Source organism: Lithobates pipiens, unplaced genomic scaffold, assembly GCF_037356315.1.
Source record: "Lithobates pipiens isolate NorthernLeopardFrog02 unplaced genomic scaffold, aLitPip1_a1.2 Scaffold_8, whole genome shotgun sequence".
Classification (NCBI taxonomy): domain Eukaryota; kingdom Metazoa; phylum Chordata; class Amphibia; order Anura; family Ranidae; genus Lithobates; species Lithobates pipiens.
The window spans coordinates 113,803,285-113,823,305 of NW_027507903.1; the positions used below are offsets into that span (position 1 = coordinate 113,803,285).

Sequence of the window (20,021 nt, forward strand, 5' to 3'; positions counted from 1 at the left end):
GTCATACAATGCAGAAATCTATCCCACTAGACACATAAAACACTAATAATACATCTTTATAATGTGGCTTTTACACTAATGAAAGCCCTTCTGTGTCTATGATAATGCATTAACCCATGAGTTCTATAGCTATATCCCTTGCAAACGTATAGACTGCTACTTTACCTTTCTGTTTTCTTTTTTTCCCCTCCGTTCTACTTTCTTTCAATTTATTGTACGTATTTAGTTCCCACGTTTAAACAAAATACTGTATACCTGGTACCAATACTGTGTAAATCCTATAACCACTCGCCATCTGCCCTATGTGTGCCAGATCACATATATATACGTGATCCCTCCTCTGGAGCCAGCTCTACCAATACCTCCGGATGGAGGCGTATGTTAACTGATATGTATTGAATTTCACACTGCATTGACTGTTATGAGTATTTTCCATAATTTGTTACCTGTTCTCCAGATGGAACATCTGATAAGCTTCTACATGTAAATTCTAACTCTTTATATGAAACTAATAAAAAATTTTGAAATATATATATGTGATCCCGCACCTCTGGATAGCAGGTGCGAATGCGCACCACCGGTGGCACGCTCCTGCTATTATTATACACAGCAGGGACCGATCAGTGTGTACCGCTGACTTAATGCCCACTTGCTCCCACTGATTGTTCGATACAGAGGCAGAACACTAGCCTGCCTATGTAAACAAGGCAGATTGGCATTCTGTCAGTAGGGAAGGCATTGATTTCTGTGTTCCTGCAAAGCAGAATACATATTGGCCTAAACTGATTAAGAAATTAGATTTTTTTCAATTTTTTTAATTAGATGTGTTTTATAGCAGAAAGTAAAAAAATATTGTTTTCTTTTTAATTTCAAAATTGTTGGTATTTTTTTGTTTATAACACATAAAATAAAAACTGCAGAGGTGATCAAATACTACCAAAAGAAAGCTCGATTTGTGGGAAAAAAGGACATACATTTTATTTGGGTACAGCATTGCACGGCCGAAAAATTGTCAGTTAAGTTAACACAGTGCCGTATTGGAAAAAATGGCCTGGTCATGAAGGGGGTAAACCTTTCAGAGCTGAAGTGGTTAAAATCAATAAAATTAAAGTGAAAGAAATGTATAGACTGCATATTCTGAACTGAATTTTAAAGCTCACATAATAAAAAAGACACATTTATATATAAATATATATATAGTAAACACCAAATAGTCAATATAACTATGCGGAAACATGTTTATACCCATATAAAGCGTATATTCACAGTGTCTAGTATACAAAATACGGCAGAATTAGAGTTACAATGCCTGGCTCTCACACAGTTCAATCCCTCCATTAATACCCACAGCAGGACATAACTTGGTCTGTGCCAGCACACACTAAACCATCTATTTTTATACAGAGCTCGAAAATCTTGCCAGCCATCTTTTCAGGCTGTCAGTCATTCTTAGTCACAGCATGGCACATTGTAAGTGCTATAAGCCTGTATTACGTATTCAGGAGATCTTATCAGAGTTGGGTAAATTACCTGTTTAGAGCGAGAAGACCGGCGCCATTCTTGTACCAACAGCACAGGGTACATCAAACTAAGCACGAGCAGACAGCAGATTTGCGGCACGGTTGACAATAGGGAGTAATATCTGTAGTACTAGAGGATAGCCAAAGACAATATTAATGTATAATTTGTAGTGGGTGTTAAATATATACAGTATATAATATCTAATATAGATAGATAGATAGATAGATAGATAGATAGATAGATAGATAGATAGATAGATAGATAGATACTGTAAATCAATTTATATACAGTTGTGCTCATAAGTTTACATACCCTGTCAGAATTTATGATTTCTTGCCCATTTTTCAAAGATATGGTAACACAAAAACGTTTCTTTCACTCCTGGTTAGTTTTTGGCTGAAGCCATTTATTATCAATCAACTGTGTTTACTCATAAATCATAATGACAACAGAAAATACCGAAATGACCCCGATCAAAAGTTTACATAACCTGGGGATTTTGGCCTGATAACATGCACACAAGTTGGCACAAAGGGGTTTGAATGGCTATTAAAGGTAACCATTCTCACCTAGGTTCTGTTTGATTGTAATTAGTGTGTGTGTCTAAAAGGTTAATGAGTTTCTGGACTCCTGACAGACCCTTTCATCTTTCATCTAGTGGTGCACTGACATTTTTGGATTCTGAGTCATGGGAATAGCAAAAGAATTGTCAAATGATCTGCGGGAAAGGGTAGTTGAACTGAATAAAACAGGAAAGGGATATAAAAAGATATCCAAGGAATTGAGAATGCCAATCAGCAGTGTTCATACTCTAATCAAGAAGTGGAAAATGAGGGGTTCAGTTAAAACCAAACCGTGGTCAGATAGACCAACTAAAATTTCAGCCACAACTGTCAGGAAAATTGTTCGGGATGCAAAGGCCCACACATAACTTGGTGGGGTGGCTGTTTCAAGATGCACAATAAGGAGGCACTTGAAGAATGATGGGCTGCATGGTCAAGTCGCCAATAGAAAGCCATTACTACGCAAATGCCACAAAGTATCCTGCTTACAATATGCCAAACAGCACAGAGACAAGCCTCAAACCTTCTGGCACAAAGTTATTTTGAGTGATGAGTCCAAATTTGAGCCTTTTGGCCACAACCATAAACACTTCATTTGGAGAGGAGTCAACAAGGCCTATGATGAAAGGTACATCATGCCTACTGCGTCCTGCATCAGACTGGAGTGTTTCGACATGCGATCTGACATGTCAAATCGCATGTTAAATTGGCAGCAACTGTCGCCAATGGCACCGTCCTAATCGGTGCAATGCCGCATCTGTGGTGCTGCACCGATTTCAAAAAGTAGTTTCTGTACTACTGCGATTTACATTGCAATCTGTGCAGAAACCTGCACAGATGTCTCTGAAATTGTGTCTGAAATTGGGACTGACATGCGGGATAGATGAATGCAGTATGTTATCAAAAAATAGTGGAGGAACGTTTACATTCATCAGCCAGGAAGCTGCGCATGGGACGTACTTGGACATTCCAACATGACAATTATCCAAAACACAAGGCCCAGTCGACCTGTTATTGGTTACAACAGAATAAATTGAAGGTCCTGGAGTGGCCATCTCAGTCTCCTCCTGACCTCAATATCATTGAGCCACTCTGGGGAGATCTCAAAACGTTCATGCAAGACAGCCCAAGAATTTACAGGAACTGGAGGCTTTTTGCCAAGAGGAATGGGCAGCTTTACCATCTGAGAAGATAAAGAGCCCCATCGCCAAACACCACAAAAGACTTCAAGCTGTCATTGATGTTAAAGGGGGAAATACACGGTATTAAGAACAGGGGTATGTAAACCTTTCACCATTTAAGTAGTTTCTGTGATTATGATTTAAAAAGAGTAAACACAGCTGATTGATAATAAATGGCTTCAACCAAACACTACCCATGAGTGAAAGAAAAGTTTTTGTGTTATCATTCATATTCTCTGAAATATGGGGAAGAAATCATAAATTCCGCCACGGTATGTAAACTTATTAGCACAACTGTACATCCAATACTGTTACACTGAATTAATTACACTTGCTTTGCACAGAAAAAAATACAGATTTGATTGGATTGTGAGTGCCTTTGTATTAATATTCTCGTGGTTTACAATAATTCACTTCCCACTTTCAATATAGAGTAATCACTCTAAAATTCCATTTATTTTGGAATTTTTGTAATGAAAATGCATCCTAAGTAGAACTGCATTCTTTCTCAAAAGTAAAAATGGATCATTACAAAATATAAAACAGCAACAACATAAACATTGAAATCAACAGACATATCAAAACGCATCTCAACGCATGAATTAAAACGCACATTGACGATGATGCGTGTCAATACGCTTTGATGCAAATTAAGACCAACACTTCAGTGCACATTGAAATGCATGATAATGAAAGTTAACGCGCGTTGGCATGCATATTGATGTGTCTCCATTCATTTCTCTGGATAAATGCATTGGTGTGCAACCAGACGTAAAATAAAATAAATATTACGGTTGGTGGTGTAGAGTCTGTTTTTGGCCTATGCAGAATTTAGAGTGTTTGATAGAACTTGGTGTTTTTTTTTCCTTGATGTAAGTGTTACATAGGATCTGTTTCTGTGTTATTTTTGTTGAATAAAAAAAGTCTTTGTAATTCATTTGATTTTAAATCCAGTCACACATTTTAACTATGTAAAATGATTGGCAACTTTAATGACTTATGTAAAAAAATGAATCATAAGTCATTTACAAGTAATCCACCCAGGAGTATATTTGATCTGCATACTGACTGATCAGATGGATGCAATTATACCAGGCCTTTGGACTCAAGTATGCATAGAGATCAAATCATGAAACATACAGTATGCTGGTGATTTGACCACTTGGATCTGTTAGTTACTCTATTGCTAGGCGAATATGGTAAACATTACATAGTTAGTAAGGTTGAATAAAGACACCAGTCCAACTTGTGAGTGAGTGTCTACAATTATCCCTATTTATTTAAGGTGGTACCCATATAGTGCCTTCAAATTATGCAGCACTCCACACATATATTGCACACTCACATCAGTCCCTACCCTCAAGGAGCCCACAATTCAAGGTCCCCAACTCACATTCATATACGAGGGCCAATTTTGGATAGAAGCCAATTTACCTACCAGCATGTCTTTGGAGTGTGGGAGGAAACCCACACAGGCACAGGGACAACATGCAAACTCCAGGGAGGTAGCAATGTGGTTGGGATTTGAACCAGCGACCCTTTTTACTGAAGAGTGCTACCCACTACACCACTGTGTTGTCCTAATTGCTACAAAGGGATCACTCACCCATTCTCTTTATTACAGAGAAAATCAGAAAAAAAAATACCACTTTTAAACCAATCATCTGATTATCTGATCATTAGTACACAACTTTCGAGAGCCGATCGCTACAGTTCATGTGAAATGACCCGAAGAGACAAGCACAATATTTTTTCTTGTATGATATGAGAACGAACAATTTTCGTTTAATCAGTACAGTATTCATCTGTAAAAAATCAAGTGACCAAGAATGTGCATGCTTGGAAATGAAGGAATACATTACAACACAACGCATTACATCAACCCGGGAAGCTGTATTCTTAATTTTATTAACTCTAGTAACCTATTCGTTTTCCATATGAGACTAGCATGCAACAAAACAGACGATCATTCGTCCAATATTCTCATTGTGTGTACGAGGCTTAAGAGGCCCATGCACCAAAGGAAAACAGGCTAATTGTCCCTGGATTGACTTCAGGTCACATAATGGGATTCACTGGGGATCCCATTTTAGGGCTGTTGGGGTTCATGGGACCACCATTTACTAGTTCTCTTCCCCGTACTGTGATTTTAGTCATAACAAAGTAGTATATTTCCCTTTTTAGATGCTATCGAAATAAAGTAGTATAGTACTCATTGGATGTTGGACATTACTGAGAGGGTGGGGAGAGTGTGCTCCACTAGGGAACTGACGCCAAGTCAGGACTGAACTGGCAACTGTTTTACTTCACCACTTTAGCAGTTCATTTGATTAGCTCATCTCTAATATGCAGGGTCTGACTAAAGATCTTTTGGCCTTTTGAACCTAGTACCCAATCAGTTTTTTCTCTTTTATGATGCTAAGGTACTTCAGAGCATCAAAGAAAGAAACTGACTATAACTAGTTATATGAAAACAGTCAGCAATACAGCCTGACACTTCATATATGGCACCTAACATTGATGTTTGTATTGAAAGCCCATGAACTTATTATCTGCTTTAACCTCCTTAGCGGTATTCCTGAATGTGGCTTGGGGGGAATTTTCATTACCAAAAGCAGTAACCCCCGAGCCACACTCTGGGATTGCATTGCAGGATCCAGGCAAAGTTACTTACCTTGTCCCCAGGATCCTGCAATATCTACCCACTGTGTCCACGGGCTGTGTCCTCCGCTCGATCTATCACAGTGCCGGGCTCCCTTCCCTGCGAGCGTCACGACGTACGGGGACGGAGCCCGACATCAAATTCAAAAAGTGAAAAACACATAATACATACAGTACATTGTAATCTTACAAATTACATTACTGTATCAAATTATTTCACTTTTGTCCAATGCCCTGCATGCAGTTTTATATTATATATACTGTTCTTTCTGCCTGTAAACTTGAGATTGTCCATAGCAGCCAAAAAGTGTCCCTTTATATCAAAAGCGGTTTTAGACCAGTTAGAAAACAGCGATAATAAATTAGAATCACTTGCAGAATTGAGCGATAGTAAATCATGGGGAACTTCATCATCAAACACGGAAAGTAATGACAGCGACAATGCTGCAACTGAGCAAATTTCTGTGTTTTTGATTTGATTACATTATTGAATGCATTTTTATTATTATATTATTATTTCTTATAATTATTTATGGTTATTTATTATATTATAATTTATAATTTTGTGTTTCAAACTTTATCATACTTGGGATGTCTACTAGACTCTTGTTTGGACAGATTTAAGTGTGTTATTCCTAAGAATTACTGGCCTTCAATGTAAAACGCAAAATTTCCTTGGGAAACAATGTACCGATTTGAGCATAAAAATCTAACATAATCATACCGCCAGGGAGGTTACGAGTTAAAACAGCTGCCATCATTTCACACCACATAATGGTTAATGGGTCAGGCAACAAAGAGTGGTCACAAACCACCCTCTGCAAGTATAATTTTCATATCATAGAGATACTTGGAGTTTGACACTCACATTATGCATCTGATAAAATACAGAAATACAGAGATACTGAAAGTTCAGTGGATGATAGAACAGCAACATACTCAGAAAATGACTGGAACCCAAAAAGTAGGTCACAAATTTGACTGTGATTTAACACACCAAGTTCCAACTAATATATAGAGGACCGGTGCTGAAAGATTCTTGTAATTGATAGTGGGACAGATTTATGTGAAACCTATTTATCTTTCCCATAGTATCAGATTCCAGCTGTCATTCCTAAAATACTCTTGGCGTGGCAATCGGAGTAAAAATTTCTGCAGTGAGCAATGGATTTTTCATGATCCAGACTGTTGTGAGGGAATGTCAGTGGTAACACAAATATTTAGGCTTGTAAGACTTGGATGAATATATTTATATACCTATCAGATAGATAGTGGGGCTGTTCTCCAACACTTCACCACCACTTAATGTATATGGATTTTGTCACCACTTTAGATATTTAGCAACCACTGCACAAGCCTTGCTTTAATACTGCTCTCAATATAGTATTTTAAGATCAAATTCCAGGCAAAGGTCTTTTTTAATGGTTCAGACAAATTCCAGTCAAATCGCCTTCTAATTGGTTCAAATACATAGAGTATGGGTGAACCATTTCACCTGCCATGACAGATAAAATTCTGTTCAACCAATTTATGGTCTAGCCACCCAAGCTACATCAACCTGCTCTCTCTAGTCATCTGCTAGCTGTCAGTATTAGGTCCTGTTCACAAAGGCATTCGTTTGGTAACAATGACATTAAAGAGTCTTAAGCACCACAAACATTTACAAAGCATAAGAGCTTGACGCTACTTTTTAAAGCTATTAAAGTGGCTTGTCAAACTCTAAAGAAGCCTGTAATCCCTGAAAAGCATGGTGCTCTCATGCATAGGGCAGCTCTGCTTCTGTGGTTGTCAATTTTACACCTCACTAATGGTCCATGGGCAGCCTTACTAACTAAAGGTACTAGACAGCAACTATGAAAGCTGGTCTTTATTTGCAGTTTAACGTGCCACAGTATTTAAGATTCCCAGGGTTCTATGAAGACCCATAGACTTGATGTTCATCCACTCGGAAGTGCTTGCAGTACAAGGTAATTATTAGCTACTGCAGTTATTTGCTTTCATTTAGCTGCAGTCTGGCAGTATTAAATACAGCTATTATTGGGATTGTTTACTGTAGCTTTCAACTAGAATTCTGCAGATCACAAGAGGCAATTATAAAGTTTTCAATGTAGGGTTCACTTGCTAATGTCTATGTGATCTGGTTCTTGGTCACTACTGCCCTTACTTTTCCCAAAAGGACATCTACTAGGCAAGGAATAAGAGGAAGCAATTAAAAAGACAAATTCAACTACTTGCATGGCCAGTGTTAAAATACATCTGATGATTTTTAAGAAATATACTGTATAACTTGTGTATATTTTATATATGCCTGGAATTTGCAATATACCCTGCAAAGGACTGTTCTTATAAAGTTTCTGTCAAAACATAGAAGAAAAAGGAATCCTAAACTGAACAAAGTCCAGAGCAGAACAAAGTCCAAATGTCCCAAGAAACAGAAAACAAATCTACCCAAAAATGTAGAAATCGATGTGTTTTTCTTACCTGTGGTGATTGTGGACATTCTACCTTCTGCCATATTAATGCTCCACAATGCATCCAGGAGAGGATGGTGCCCATGCTGTACCCTACAGCCTTTTGAGCTTTTGCACCTTCCAGTCTGTTACATGCCAAAAGAGGGTAGTACAGTGCAGGGTAATAGAACAGGGCGAGGATTCTCCAAAGTTCTGTAATATAATCAAAAATATATAGGTATCATATCAAATATGACCCCTAGAGCCACTGCCATTGTTTCGAACTTTAAAAATATTCAAATTTTTATTCTAATAATTAGAGTGGATTATAATTGGTACAATTACAATTTATATGAATAGTTTGCCCATAGGGATTGCTTTACTGAAGGAATAGAACCTGTTTACTTGAAAAAGTGTTGGGTACTTTCTTGCTTCAGAGTCGACTGGAAATCATTACTGTACTTGGGGATACTATGTTACAGATTTCGGGTGCCCTGTCTTGGGGAAAACTAACAATGGGCTGTGAAAATTAGATTTATTGCCAAGGTTCTTTTGCATTCAGTACAACTAAGAGCTGCAGAGGAATGCAATGCTGCTAGATGATGTAAATAGAGGTCTGAATGGGAAGCATATAGCTATAAAATGTTCAGCAGATGCCTCCTCTGATCAAGGTCTCAATAAGTAGGTTTCTCCAGTCAGGGTAACCAGCCCAATGTATCCTAGTGGGACTAGCTCAAGGGGTATATGCCCTCCCGCCCCAATCCTCCCCGGCTCAGCAGGTTGTTCCTTCCTCTGAAGAGACCAGTGCTGTATGTTTATGCCCTGCCATAGGAACTTTGAGTCTTCTACTTGCTCTTCAGGTTTCAGGGACAACAAGGCATAATTTAGGGTAAATTTGCACTTTCAGTAGGTATAGGGTTAGACATGTGTCCTTTCTTTTTTAAAAAGGTCATGTGTAGCATTAAAGAGCATTTACCTCCACAAGATCCCCAGTTATTTGAAATGAAGTTGAGAGTTGTAGAGTCCAGGAACAAGCGGATGATTGAAGACACTAGCAAGCCAAAGACTGCACATGGCACCCAGCTATTCCCAGAAGCCTCCAATAGGTTTAAAGGGCTGCATTTCAGGCAGAGGAAAAGGTAACAGGTGAGAAGAGGATGGCTAATATGGGATACGAGTTGAGTTAGTTAGTGCAGGTAATAATGGGCAAGTAGCAGGGTAACAGCAGGGACAGACATTTGGGTTAATGTAATACCTGAGAACACCGGGGACCCCCCAACAGCAGGAAATGCAGAGTTTTCGCCGTCGTATCAGAAAAGATAAAAGCAGCAATGTGCACAACTAGAAAAAAAAGGCATATGCAAATGGTGTACAGAAGTTAATAGCAGGTTGATATGTTTTTATGAAACAGTATAGAGATGTACAGTTGCCAACTGTCTTTAATTTACAGGAACAGTTACACGTTTTGAAATTTTAGGTCCTGGAAATGTTATAAATCTGAATCATCTTTCAACAAAATCCCTGATTTGCATCTGTTCATATAAGGACTCATGTTTGTGACAAATGCAGTTTGCTTTCAGGCAGTTCTGAGATGTTCTGCTTGCAGTTAAGTTGCTTTGATTTGCCTTTCAGTTGTTTAAGAAATTCCTTAAAGTTGCATCTGCGTTATATCAGTCAGCTTCTGAGCTGTAATGAGCTGAATCTGCATTTATGTTGACTTGCATGGTGAGGAACAGCAACACAGATGCAATCAAAAGCCTATGTGCATGTGTAAAATTGTACAGCGTATTTAAAATGCACAGGCAGGCCTTTTGTGGGTACAGATATTCTGCTCCTTAACTCTCCCTTGCCCTTATAATCAATGGAAACCTGTACAGTAAGTCATCTACTTACGAACAAGTTCCTTTCCTGGGAGCTTGTTCGTAAGTCCAACTTGTTCATAAGTCCAACAAAGATCAGTGCTTACAGACAAAGGCTATGACACTGATTAGTGAGTTCTGAAGGGGGGAGTCCCCCTGTCAAAATAAAATAGCACAGCTGGGGAGATCGCTGCACCAACATTGCTTATGTTGGTTCGGCGATCTGTCAGTTTTGTTTTCGTTCAGCCCGCTGGGTTGAATGAAGAAAAACTGTGCACTGTTGAAAGTTTGCAACTTGTTTGTAGGAGACTTACTGTATTAATAAAAACATGTAGGTTTCCTTCTAAAATGCTTGTTACCTGGCTTCAGTGCTTTATACATCACTGAGCTTAAACAAAATGCAGCCAGCAAACTCTGAATGCTTGCTCTGCACATGTTCCAGATCCTTGATCAAAGTGTGGATGTTCCTGGATCAGTATTGTTTCCACGCAGCTAGTATTTCGAGAAGAGACGAGTAGAATTTTGTGGCAAGGCCCTTCTACGGCTTGCATATTTTAAAATATAAACGTGTGTTAGAGATGCCAAAATGATTCAGGATCGATATCCCACATCTTCTGGGATAAAAATGTACAGATATTCAGACCCTGATGGTTTTCTCATACATAACTCCCAGATCTCACTCTAAGTTCATAAGAACTCAGTTGTCCGCCACCTATTAAAAGCTTATAAATCCTGAATTCCCCCTTATTTGAAAATAACCCACTCCCTTCTCCAGTCAGCTTTGAATTCAAAGGGTGGAAAATATGAGGTGTATGGAAAATATACCTCCTTTTCGAACAGAAAAACAACCTTATAGAAAGACATGATTTTACTGGACCAAATTTACGTTATCTGACACCGAAAAATCCTTCCTTGTTGGAAATGTCTGAATTTTTCAGGCCCTCATCTCCTTCTCCTACTCACCTAAGGTAATTCCCCTCCCTTTCTTCTGCCCTCTCATACTTCTGTCACTATATTTTATCTTGTTTCCTTTCTCAGTTAATATCCCTATATATATTGCAGTTTACCATTCCTACCACTACAGCATTTTGTAATTCTCACTGGTTCCTTGTACTACCCAGATATGTCCTTGTTATACTCTTGTTATACTCTGTCGTACCACCAAGTATTTCTTCACTGCAGGTTGTCGTTTTATAATGTGAATATGTGTTCGTGCTGTGTTTCATAAAACTACTAAACACAGAAGTAAAGAAAAAATGTAAACGTAAACCCAAAAATCTATGTTACAGCTTATCTGACATTACACATCACTGTATACAAGTCTCTTAAACCAAGAATTCTTTTATGAATGTATTCAAAATTCTCTTACGAGGATTTCCTGCTACGGGCTTACAACGCTAAGCTACTACCTCCAAATTAGCAGCAGTATTGTAGATTGCCATGCACACTGCTTCAGTTAAACAGTTGGTCTTCATTTCAGGTCTATCAGATAGACAGCCCAATAGCCAAATGAAGAACTACACAAAAATATTTGCTCCAGGAAACTGTATAAAGTGAGACACGATGCCAAGCATACCAAAAAATACATTCAAAGTTTATGTTCACTTTAAGTTCAGGTTTTCATTTTTAATCAAAATCTGCATTGCAGTTAGTTGAGAAAGCAACTTGAATCTGAAAAGTAGAGAAAAGTTCCAGTGCAGATCATTTTGTCATTTTGGGTGGGCCCTGATGTAATACATATTATGTTACTCAGTTTAGTAAATATGCCGTGAGGATTGTATAGTGCAATGACACTACAAAGGAGAATTGTGGTTAACAGAGGTACACCACACTTTATATGCAGAGTCCCTGGAAATTATTTTAACATGTTGGCAGCTAAGGCCAAACCTTTTGTAAGATCTAGCCAAATGGTGTTAGAAGTTATATTAGAATAGTCCTAGGTCTCTGTGCATGCATGCAGTCGTTCTACTCGGTTTTAATACATTTTTCAGTTTATGTTAAGTAAGTAGGTCCTTCTATAAGCCTAAAACTAAACACACATTTTAAATCCAACAAGTCCCTGCTGTATTCATTGGTAAACAAATTAAAAAGGAGCAGTTTTAGGTCATTGGTATAATGTATAAAAAGCTAATGTTAGTAATAGATTATACTGGGAGATGTAAGTGGCAGGAACCAGTAATTGCCAGTCACTTATTCAAGTTACATACAATATATTAATTAAATGGCCTTAATTAATTAGTTATAAATGCATATTATGGAGGCTACGAACACTGTGTGTGTAACAGAACTCACTGTAACAGGGGCCATGATGAGGTGGTATAGTTCATCCGACATGGTAGGGAAACATGGTACAATGATCCTGCAATTTAAAAAAAATGTAACACCATATTAAACTTTACTTACATATAGTCTAGAAGTTAGAAATACATGTGTTCACTTACTCATGAGGGGCCATCACTGGTCCTTGTGGTTCATCAATGTACCAGTCATCAACCGACAACAGGTCATCCTGTTCAGGATCTGGATTTGCCTCTTGTGTTGCCATAATTCTGCCTAGTGCTCCTGTACGGCAAAAGAAAGACCCTTTCTTATATACCCACACTCAGCTGACCATTGCAATGCATCCTTTTATGTAGAGGATTACAGACATTCCCTTAGGGTCAGAAAGTGCCAAGGGAGAAATATATCAGCAAGTGCAGCACAGCGAGAATAGAGAGGCTAGGAGTCCCACTTCACACCAAGGTGCAAGAATGCACAGTGGGAGATGAGTAATATGACAATGAGTTTTTGAACTTAGTATACAAGGCGGATCTAGATACAAAAAAGGCTCTAGGAACAATATTATGTCCTCTATTAAATAACCTCATTCCCATCAGTGTATCTTAACTCTGAATCATCTCATTGGTAATCCCATTTTAACTATCAAAAATACTGCTGTTCCTCTCATTAGTAGTATGAGTAGTAATTTATAATGCTCTTGTAGTCATGTGAGTGATGATAATTAGAGTGACAGGCTAAAAATAAATTTATATTCCAGAATCTTTCCAGATTTCCCAACAACAACTTGGTGCTTCATTAGATAGAGCTATATCTGGAATACAAGGGTAAATCTGACATAGTCTGAGATCCGCCTTCATACAGTTTTGTTTTCAAGTTATTAGCCTTCCCTAACTCCTTTGCACATGTGTTGTTGTGTATTTGAATCACTTTCCTAAAGAAATAATTGCATCAAGGTGACCAATAAGTATTTTGTTTGCAGCTATATGTTAGCTATTAGGTTGCTTCTGCTCATCTGCACTCAAAACAATAGGCCTAACTTTTGACTTGTTCCACATTTAAGCAAAGAAAGGAACATATACTACCACTTTTAGGGCCTTTGTTCACGTCAAATGGGTTTTCAATTCTCTTATCAATGAGAATGCAAAACCAACAAGTAGGTCAAATGCATATCAGAAGGAGATCAACTCTAGATCAAATGTAACTGTCAATGAATTCTGTATAACCTCGGGAGCATCTCAAACTGATGCCATCGCCGCAAGCCCAAAGCCTGTCAACATAGGTTATTAGTTGGGTCTAAAATGACCTAACTAGGTACAATCAGAATCACACCTCTTCATTACCTATTTTATGTTACTAAACATTGCTAGGTATCAGATCAAAATTAATAGCAGCTCACGAAAATTGGTTTCCAAAATTCATATTTTTGCAAAGAGGATTCCCATAGACATTATAGAGTCATTGGATTTGACCAACTTAAAAACAACAAACTATCTGAATGCTAAAAAATGGTTCATAAATTTGGCTTTTAAAAAACTGTGATCAGTACACATTTTCTAATCTGTTCAGTCAGTAGTCCTTCTAGGAACGGATTTCTGGCACGTATTTGCCTGATACTATATATATGAGATTGCCACCACATCCAGCAAAAGTTGGATAAATTGGGTGACTATGCTCTGATATCTTCGGGCAACTTAACAGAGGTTTTCACAACCAATATGGTAAGACGAGGGACCCGGTCATACCTGCCATGAGATTTTTGACTTTCCTTGTTACACTACTAAATTTAAGTGAATGATCTATAGACAGTCTAAGTAAACTACTGTAAATAGAAGGGCAGCATTGTTAATTGCCATGTGTTGGGTAGGGAAATTTAGTTATTACTTTCTTAATCGTTTTTTCCAAGAAAGGGCTTATGGATTTTGTTGTGAATTAGGCCTGTATTTTATTTATTTATTTCAGGTACTTATATAGAGCTGTCAATTTACATAGCACCTTACATAAATATATATTATCTATTCATATCGACCCCTGCCCTCAAGGAGGTTACAATCTAAAGTCCCTAACCAACATTTATACATACTAGGGCTAATTTAGGCAGGAGCCAGTTAATCTACCAGCATGTCTTTGGCATGTGGGAAGAAACGGGAGTACCTTGAAGAAACCCACGCAGGCACAGGGAGAACATGCAAACGCCATGCAGGCAGTGCCATGGCTGGGATTCGAACCAAAGACTCTAGTGCTGCAAGGTGGAAGTGCTAACCACTTAGCACCTGTATTTAAATTTTTTTATTTTTGCACAAGATGGTGAAATGTATTCTTTAACTAGAAGCCATTCTGTAAATTCTAGAAATTTAGCAAATGGTCTTAAAGATCTGTACCTATTTACAGTGATAAAAATTATTGCCAAATGTGGGGTGTCACAGTATTTATTACAGATGGCTTCACGGATTTGCTTCTATGATTTCCCAGGTATACAGTTACTTTTTATTTAAATAAAGGTACAAAATTGCCTGATGTAGCACATTTTAAATTGCTTTATTAAACTTCCCCATGCAAATCCTTTATTGCCTGTGATTTGTTGGTGGCTGTTGGGACACTAAATGGTTTCTCGTATGTGAATTTATGTGAAACCTTTATATTACCCCCATTTATCACCACCCACAGAGCACACCCCTTACTATCCATTCAGATCCCTCTTACTCATGGGGTGAAAATAGTGCAAAGTGTTTAATAACATGAGTCATATATCTTTCCAACACTGAATGTTGGGGTGAAAGGCCATCAAAGGCGGAGAATGGAGAAGATGTGAAATCTGCATTGTTTAAAGAAACAGATGTTGTAAAGAAAAAGTAGACAACTGTACAACTTTTTTCTACTTTTCTACAAATGCACTAATACTGCTTGCAGTCTTCCTAGATAAGCAAATACAAAACATGGACACTCAAAACGGATAACTGTGTTTGCAGTGCAGTGAAAGATGGGAGATTCATAATAAATAACTGTGAGATGCATATTTAATACAAGGGGGTCAATTCATGAAATCTGAATAAAATAAAAATGAGAACAAAACTGGAGTTGTTGCCCATAGCGTTCAAAGAGAATTCTTGTTTAACTTTTCCATAAAGTGTGAAACTTGTTTGGTTATAAACAACTTTTTCTGAAAGTAGAACTTTCAAAGTCATTATATTTTTTCTAGAATTCATGAATGAGCCCTGAAGTAGGAAACACGATGATACAGAGAACGCAAATATGAAAGCATGTCGTTTAATAAAAGTTATAAAACTCTTCTTTACAGGTATGTCAGAGGATAGAATTGATGAAAATCAAACAAAAGGTGTCGGCAGACATGAGATAACAGAAGGATCTGTCTGTCTTCAAAAACCTCATGTCCGTGGGAAGTGCCAGACAAGATGCCAGCCAACAGATCATTTGTAAAATATGAATCATTAAGCTGGGGCTACATGGGAGATGTTTAGTAGCTTAACCATGATAGTAAAACTGCTAGGAGTAGATGGAGGCAGCAGTGTCTCCCCACTGTGTAAACTACACAAGTAGCATGTGGTGGTGCTTAAACAATGCTTCAATCATGTGATATAGATCGCTACTACATGCTTTTGCATGCTACTTGTGTCATTTATTCCAAAGGGAGACATCTGTTCCATGTGTGTATCGATTAATTGCTATGTCTAGCCATGAAAGCCCAACTCCAGCAATTAGACAAGATGTACCCTTGCAGTGGTGGGACCCATCGACCTCTCCAGCTTGTTGATCACTGATCAGTCTGGGGTGGGGGAACAAGGAGTAATGATTACCTTATTGCTTACTCTAGTAGGGTCTCACCAGAGCTGCAATTGGTCCCATTAAGCCACCTCTCTAAGGTGCTCCCGGCCACAGTTGCACTCCTGTTTCCTCCACGCACAATGCAAGGTTAATAGACCTGCAAAGTATGGTCATAACTCCCGACTCCCACTCTCCTTAGCTATGTCTTTGCACTATAAGTCATGTAATAAGGTGGAAGTCTTGGGCCTTGTAACCCCTTAACATGTGTTCATTTCTGTTATTCAAGATTTCTGTAACTCTTTTCATATTTCTCAATAAAGTAAAATTTTTGAAAAAAAAAAAAAATAGACCTGCAAAGTATATGTGATAATGCTGTGGTACCACCAACCACCAGTTGACCATGATGGCTCTTCCGTAAACATATTTGTGGATTATGCCTAGCCACGTATTTTAGCAGGTATCGGTGTCCCATGCTTTGCTTTTTGTTGAGAATGTTTTCTCCATGCCCTTTTCAAAACATTATGATCATGACATCGCTTGTCAGGAAGTATAATGAACACTTTCAAGGGTTCCTCAGAAACAATTGAATACTGTCCATCATACTTTTTGTATTTGCACTAACATACATACATAATAAAAATATTTGTCCTAATGCTAATACTGATGTCATTAGTGTGAAAAATGTTTTAGGCTGGGTTCACATTTGTGTAAATTGGATGTGGGTCTCCCCACATTCAATTTGCATGACATGCGGGTGTGACTGGGTTTCAATGGAGCCGGTTCACACATGTCTGAGGTGGCAGCGGTCTGCATTTAAAAAGGGTCCTGTGCATGTTTGGGTCTGGCTCAGGTGCAAATTCAGACCTGATTCGCACCTGAACCGGTGAACAGGAATGCACCGGGTCCTGTGCTGGGAACCACGGCGGCACTTATGTGAACCTGGCCTTAGAGCCCTTTCACACTGAGGAGCTTGAAAACTGCCCATCAAACACCGGGGGGGGGGGAGATCGCACGGGGGGGGCACCAGCCCTCCCTCTGAACAACCAAGGTTACTTTTAGTATATTGCTATGCCCAATCCATTATGTGAAAAGCAGGCACTCCAACTAGAGTTTAGAGGCCCTCTCACTGGCAGACTGTTCTTTCACTGGCCAGTGGGGATTTTTTCTTGATCTCGTTGTTCCCTTCATTTCACCTAAGTGTTTGCCCTCCAGAGACTATTTGAACTAACAAAGGTCACATTTGTTACTGTGCTGTTTATTCCTTGGGTATTTTATAACAAGTCAATTCTGCTGTGATCAGATCTGTGTTACCATTGTTCTAATTGAAGGGCTTGCCTTGGCCTTATGAAACCATTTGTATTGTTAATGGTGTGTCGGTTCCAGTTAAGGACAGATCACCATGGGGAAGGGCTGGAAAACCCAACAATCCAGCAGCTCCAAAAGGGGGAAGTGTACAGTGCAATTTTCTGCTTTTGAAAAAACATATTGTGCATCACCGGGCAATGAGAATTTTATATTTAGAGACTGTAAGTCCGAAACCACTGAAGAATTTTTTTCCTATGCATTCAAACCAAAGTATTTTTTTTTTTTTATATGGTGAATAGATGACATTTTTTGTACCTGTTAACTCATCATAACACAAATGACAGTAAATGATTATTATGTAAACCTTTGAAGTGCTTGTAAACCTCAAAAATGAAAAATGACCAGATCATATCCCTCGACCACAGAATCCAAGGAGATGGCCCTGCCTCCCCTCCAGGACACAGAAAGTCATTGACAACCTTTGCTGTGCTTTTTTCCTCATGAGATTGTGTAGAGGAGGGTTGTGTCTATTCCCTCCACTCAGGTCTCAGATTACACTCAGCTCTCCTCACTATGCGTTAAAAAAAAAAAGTTTTGATCTGTGTGCTTAAGAAGACTGTAGAGAAGAGCATTGCAGATAAACAGGTTCAACTTACATAAGAGGATTTGTTTCATCCCTGTGTGTCATCTGAAGCCAATCACTTCAGTTTGTATGCGTTAAGCCGGGTACACACTACAGTATTTTTTTGCTTAATCCAGTGGGTTGCACGAAAAAAAAACACGCGAAGATAGTTCAGTGATCTTCCCTGCTGAGCTGTTGTGTTCTGACAGGGGGACGCCCCCCACCAGAACACTCTGATCAGCACTCTCTGCCAGTGACTGACAGTGCTGATTGGGAATCGGTTGGTTGGCTGCTGGTATTCCAGAATGAAAGTCCGACAGATGCATATGGTATGGCTGGCTTCTGTAGGAGAGACTGACATACACATGCAGCCCTTTTTTTTTTAAGCGGCCATTGTCTCCTGACATCCGGCCTGTATGTATGGGACTTAAGGGTTTACAACCACTTTAAAGACAATTAAAGTTGCTTTTGCTGTTGCTGTTCATGTTTTATCACTATTTTTAAGAGCACAGATGGCCACAATCACAGATCTAGCAAACTCCTTGAAAATGACACTGACCATACACGACTAGAGATTTCACATACAGTGGGCCTGATGTACTAAAGTGTTCACTTCAGTCTTCAATCATGTTAAGCAGCTTGATTGTTTTAATTAATTTCCCAGCACATGTTTGGATGTTTGATGTGCACACGGATGCCCTTTAATACGGTTCACCTAACATCACATCACACTTTAGTAAATCAGATTGTATTCTATGTCTAAGCACCAGTGCACATAGCTGAGTGTGTATGTATAATGAATGAGGATATTTTCAGCTCATACTTTTGGAATATTTTGTTGTATTCCTATACCTATTTCTATAATTCTCTGCTGGTTACTTACAGATAAGCCAACATCATGATGATTATTTATGAAGAACTCATGCTGAATTATTCAAAGCCATTTAAAGAGTATCTAAAGTTATAAACCTTTTATTTTTTTACTGTTGGATAAGGTGCTGGAATGGTTAAAGCTGAAGTTTAATCTGCTTATGTTCTGCCTTCCCTGGTTCTTTCCATCCCTACCCCCCTTTCCCAATCAACATGCTTATGGAATTTAAATAAAACCTTAATTTACACCTTTAACTACATACCGTATTTCCGAAAAATAGGTCTCTGCGCTTCCCTATGAAATGCAGGCAGTTGCAAATGCTATACATAACTCCATTAAAATGTCACAGCAGCCTGCCTTGTCACTCATTTCAAGAGCTCTAAGCCCTGCATATATGCCAACAGTCCCAAATTTTCTGGGACAGTCCCAAAAATCTGAACCATGTCCAGGACAGCCTGGAGACGGACCACGGGGTAGGCAAAGGGCTGGCGGCATGATTAGAGTTAACTGGAAAACTCAGGGATTGGCTAGAAAAGTTTAAGGGGGCGGGGTTTAGTACGGGAGTAGTGAGCTCATCCCGCCCCAGCGTCAGTCGGCGTGGAGAAAAGATTCCCACCCTCCCTCCCTTGTTTCAGAAGACGTTACAGGACGGTTTGTTGGGCGGTGGTTAGTTCAGAGGTGATAGGGTTTTTTTAGGTGCTAACTTCTTTTGCTTTCACAGGGGTGCTGGATGTCGTAGCGGTTGGCGGGTGTTGGTCGTGCAGGTAAAGGAAGATAACCCCTCCCCACTGAGAAGTTGATGCGGGACCCATTGGAGATATGGGCTCGTTGCTGGGATGCCATATAACGATGGTTATATGGAAGATGGTGAATGGGTGCACTGCGGTCAAGAGTTGGTTGTCTCTGAGCTAGCACGTCAGCTTGAGGC

General features: G+C 38.9%; 1 protein-coding gene across 1 annotated transcript in view; it reads right to left on the bottom strand.

Moving 5' to 3' along the window:
* Positions 1–20,021, bottom strand: part of STRA6 (signaling receptor and transporter of retinol STRA6) — a 122,624-nt gene that overhangs the window by 75,833 nt on the left and 26,770 nt on the right. The window contains exons 2-7 of the mRNA XM_077472386.1: positions 12,677–12,797; positions 12,528–12,594; positions 9,632–9,717; positions 9,353–9,492; positions 8,408–8,589; positions 1,531–1,650 (exon numbers count right to left, since the gene is read on the bottom strand). Coding sequence (XP_077328512.1) covers positions 1,531–1,650; positions 8,408–8,589; positions 9,353–9,492; positions 9,632–9,717; positions 12,528–12,594; positions 12,677–12,780 — 699 coding nt within the window. The 5' untranslated portion in view covers positions 12,781–12,797. The remainder of the gene's footprint in view (positions 1–1,530; positions 1,651–8,407; positions 8,590–9,352; positions 9,493–9,631; positions 9,718–12,527; positions 12,595–12,676; positions 12,798–20,021) is intronic.